General features: G+C 55.4%; 2 protein-coding genes across 2 annotated transcripts; both read right to left on the bottom strand.

Annotated features, from left to right (window-relative positions):
- Nucleotides 1-257: 257 nt before the first annotated feature.
- On the bottom strand, nt 258-1,667 carry DQ04_13111000 (hypothetical protein; the record flags this gene model as incomplete). Its single annotated transcript, XM_009316891.1, has 1 exon — nt 258-1,667. One exon carries the CDS (start codon nt 1,665-1,667, stop codon nt 258-260), a length of 1,410 nt encoding a protein of 469 aa, XP_009315166.1.
- A 762-nt stretch (nt 1,668-2,429) lies between these two features.
- DQ04_13111010 (hypothetical protein) lies at nt 2,430-3,620 on the bottom strand (the record flags this gene model as incomplete). The annotated part of the gene is made up of 1 exon (XM_009316892.1): nt 2,430-3,620. One exon carries the CDS (start codon nt 3,618-3,620, stop codon nt 2,430-2,432), a length of 1,191 nt encoding a protein of 396 aa, XP_009315167.1.
- Between the last annotated feature and the right edge of the window lie 246 nt (nt 3,621-3,866).

Genomic DNA, 3,866 nt, shown 5'->3' on the forward strand with positions numbered 1-3,866 from the left:
GGATATCGCACTCCACGAGCACACGGCAAGCAAAAACAAGAAAAGAAAAGCAATTACAATTAACACACCCTCCACTCCACACCACAAGGATGCCACACACACACACACAATGCAAACAAACAGCCACACACAAAGAGAGGGCAGCAGCAGTAGGGCCACCCCAAGCAACAATTACGAAGAGAAGGGAGAAACACATCCACCATGAAACAGCAGCGCACAGCGTGGGGCACCACACCCCGCGTCCCCAATGGAGGGGCTCAGCACACAGCAGTCACAGCCAGACCACCCAGCCACATCACAGATAGCAGCAGCAGCAGCGGAGGTGCATGCACCCACACAGGACCGCTGCTGCTGTCCACAGCCTTCGGGTCTTGGCCCTTGTCGGTCGGCGGGCTGCTGCCTGTGGTTTCTGCGGCACTCGTAGAAGCAGAGGAGGAAGATGGCTGCGATTGCACGGCATCACTTTGCTCGACTGCAGTCTGAGCAGTACTTTCAGCAGGCTCCAAATTGGTGCGATCGTCAGCAGAGCTCTCAGCCTTAGGTGAGTCTGGCGCGGGTGGTGAGGCAGCAGAATTCTTGGCGTCATTCTTCTCATCGAGTGGGCTGTCAGGTTTTGGATTTGCTTGCGGTATCTGGGTATTTTTGGTTTGGAGTACATCTTTCTCTCGCTGATCAGACTGAGTGCTCCTGTCCTCGTCCTTCGGTTTGCAATCCGTTTTTGTTTCTTTAAGCTTTCCATCCCCACACTCACCATCGGCGCTGCCAGAGTGAACAGTGTCATCTCGTGACTCCGGTTGGGTGCCCTGAGCCTTCTCATTACCACTTAAGGAGATTTTGCTGCCACCTCTTCCGCCCAACATGCTGCCGCTATCATGTCCTTCCCCAGGTTCGTTCTTTTGCACTTGTGCTTTTAGCGGAGCAGGAGTGGTCGAACACTTCGTAGGGTCCCCGCCTTCAGCAGGGCAGTCCGCAAGAGACTTGCCATCCAGTGCATCTATTTCTTTCTCCCCGTCAGCCTTTTTAGCCCCTGGTTCCCCCGCGGGACCAGCAGGGCCGGTTTGACCAGGAGGTTTTCCAGTTCCTGGCAGCAGGACGTTCCCAATACCACCGCCAGTACCAGGAGGGATAGCCCGCTCAAGTTGCGATTGCGATAATGACCCCTGCGGCAAAGAAGATGAAGACGTGCAAGTATGTGCGTCCGACACTCCCTCACAGGCCTCCTTGTTGATAGAAGTTGATTTGGCAATACGAGAGCCATTATCTCTTTGCGCATTTAGTTTATCGCTTCGTTCGCAATTATCCGCACCACTCTTCGTCTCCCCCTCGGGCGAAGTGCAAACGTTTTGCCCGGCCACAGTATTACCCTTCGGAGTCTCATCACCTCCGGTGTCCAGCGCTTCCGGACAAGGCAGTATCGTCCCGTCATCCCCCGGGCAAGTGTGAGTAGAACCCTCAGCTCCTCCTAAACCGAAACCACCGCCAATACCTTGTCCTCCAACCCCAACCACACCACCAGGTAAAGGGTTTTGTGGAGACTGGCATTGGGTAGCTTCACCGTTGTTGCAATTATTAGTAACTTCAGCTTCATCCTCAGCACCCGCCGCAGCACACCCGCAGGTACACCACACGCAGAGCACACAGACAAACAACACGTAGCGCATCATCATCACCGCCAGTTGTGACCTTGCAGAAAGGAGAGACAAAAGCAGACAGCGAGGCATAGGAAAGCCACCACACCACCACACCACACACCCCACCAACTCCGTGCCACGCCACCACCAGCACAGCAACAAGAATCCACCCAACCAAACACCCAGTGACGAGAAGCCGAGGCATGACGGCGGTGGCGTCTTGTTCCCGCAGGAGCGCACCCCAACAGCCAAACAAACAATGGAAGTGCCTGCCATCAAGTGTGCCCCTGCCACACACCCAACACACAGCTGCAGGCATCACACAACAAGCCCATCAAGCACCGCAGGCCCATCCCCAGTCACACACACACACACAAGTGAGTGGGCGGCGAGGGAAACACACACAGACGGGGGGAAACGAAAGAGCCGCAGCACATCCATACAGACGAATGTTGTTTGCGAAGCAAGTTGTTAAGGAATTCCCGCACAAAGCGAATGCACCCAGGCATCCTGGTGCCGCAGTACACACACACACACAGAATAAAGGGATATCGCACTCCACGAGCACACGGCAAGCAAAAACAAGAAAAGAAAAGCAATTACAATTAACACACCCTCCACTCCACACCACAAGGATGCCACACACACACACAAAGCAAAGAAACAGCCACACAAAGAGAGGGCAGAAGCAGTAGGGCCACCCAAGCAACAATTACGAAGAGAAGGGAGAAACACATCCACCATGAAACAGCAGCGCACAGCGTGGGGCAGCACACCCCGCGTCCCCAATGGCGGGGCTCAGCACGCAGCAGTCATAGCCAGACCACCCAGCCACATCACAAACAGCAGCAGCGGTCCTGTGTGGGTGCTTGCACCTCCGCTGCTGCTGTCCGCAGCCTTCGGGTCTTGACCCTTGTCGGTCGACGGACTGCTGCCCGGCTGGCTGCTGCCTGTGGCTTCTGTGGCACTCGTGGAAGTAGAGGCGGAAGATGTCTGCGATTGCACGGCATCACTTTGTTCGACTGCAGCCTGAGCAGTACTCTCAGCAGGCTCCCCATTGGGGTGATCTTCAGCAGCGCTCTCAGTCTCAGGTGAGTCTGGCGCAGATGGTGGGGCACCAGAAGCTGGGGCGCCATTTTTCTCACCGACGGTGCCGGGGGTGTTTCCTTTTGCTTCAGATGTCTGTTCAGTTTGCGTTTGGACTTTTTCCTCCACTCGTTTAGAGGTCTGAATAGTCTTGCTGTCGTTCGTGTTGCAAACTTTACCTGCTACCTTGGGTGTTCCATTCACGCAACTATCATCCGTGTCACCAGCGCCATTGGTTTCGACTTGCTCTGAAGGTGTGTTCCCACGTACCCCCTTACCTACGGGGGTGTTTCCCGTGTGCTCTCCTACATTCACCGTGCTACCTTTAGTATCTTTCACAACGTGGTTTAATTGTTGCTGTTGCGTCTGCTGTAGCTGAGCTGTATCTGGGCAATTCGTACTGCTCGCTGCGCCAGCCGTGCAGACCACACCCGTATTTTCCAGCCGGTCAGTGCCTCCCCCACCACCACCACTATTACCACCTGGGTCTCCCTTTACGGTTACCCCAGGGGTACTGCCAGAAAGTACGATAGACCCCTTGGGCCCTGTCGGCCCTCCGCCACCAGGAGATTGGCCGTCGGCGAGGGAATTCACTATCCTGCCGGTAGGCCCCGCCTTAGGCGCACACGGAACTTTTTTTTCATCGCCCGGTTCACCGGCTGTGCATAATTGATCATCGACAGCTAGCTGCTCATCACCTCCCTCGGTATCACCACGAGCCGCTACATTCGCCGTTTGATCATTAGGCCCCAAAGACCCATTTTTTGCTCCTGGGCATTTTTCCTTCCCCGAAGTACCGCAATTATGGCCATCAGAACCTGCTCCCGCTTCATCTCCCTCACACCCACAGGCACACCACACGCAGAGCACACACACAAACAACACGTAGCGCATCATCATCATCGCCGTCAGCACTGCTCCTACACACAGAGAGAGAGAGAGAGCAGAAAGAAACGGACAGTACAGAGCAGCATCCACGCAGCATTCAGTCCGCCACTTCAGTGCCGCACCACAACCACCCACACATACATCCAAATCAAACACCCAGTGACGAGAAGCCGAGGCATGACGGCGGTGGCGTCTTGTTCCCGCAGGAGCGCACCCCAACAGCCAAACAAACAATGGAAGTGCCTGCCATCAAGTGTGCCC

The sequence above is a fragment of the Trypanosoma grayi genome (assembly GCF_000691245.1).
Source record: "Trypanosoma grayi strain ANR4 Tgr_1311_V1, whole genome shotgun sequence".
NCBI classification, from domain to species: domain Eukaryota; phylum Euglenozoa; class Kinetoplastea; order Trypanosomatida; family Trypanosomatidae; genus Trypanosoma; species Trypanosoma grayi.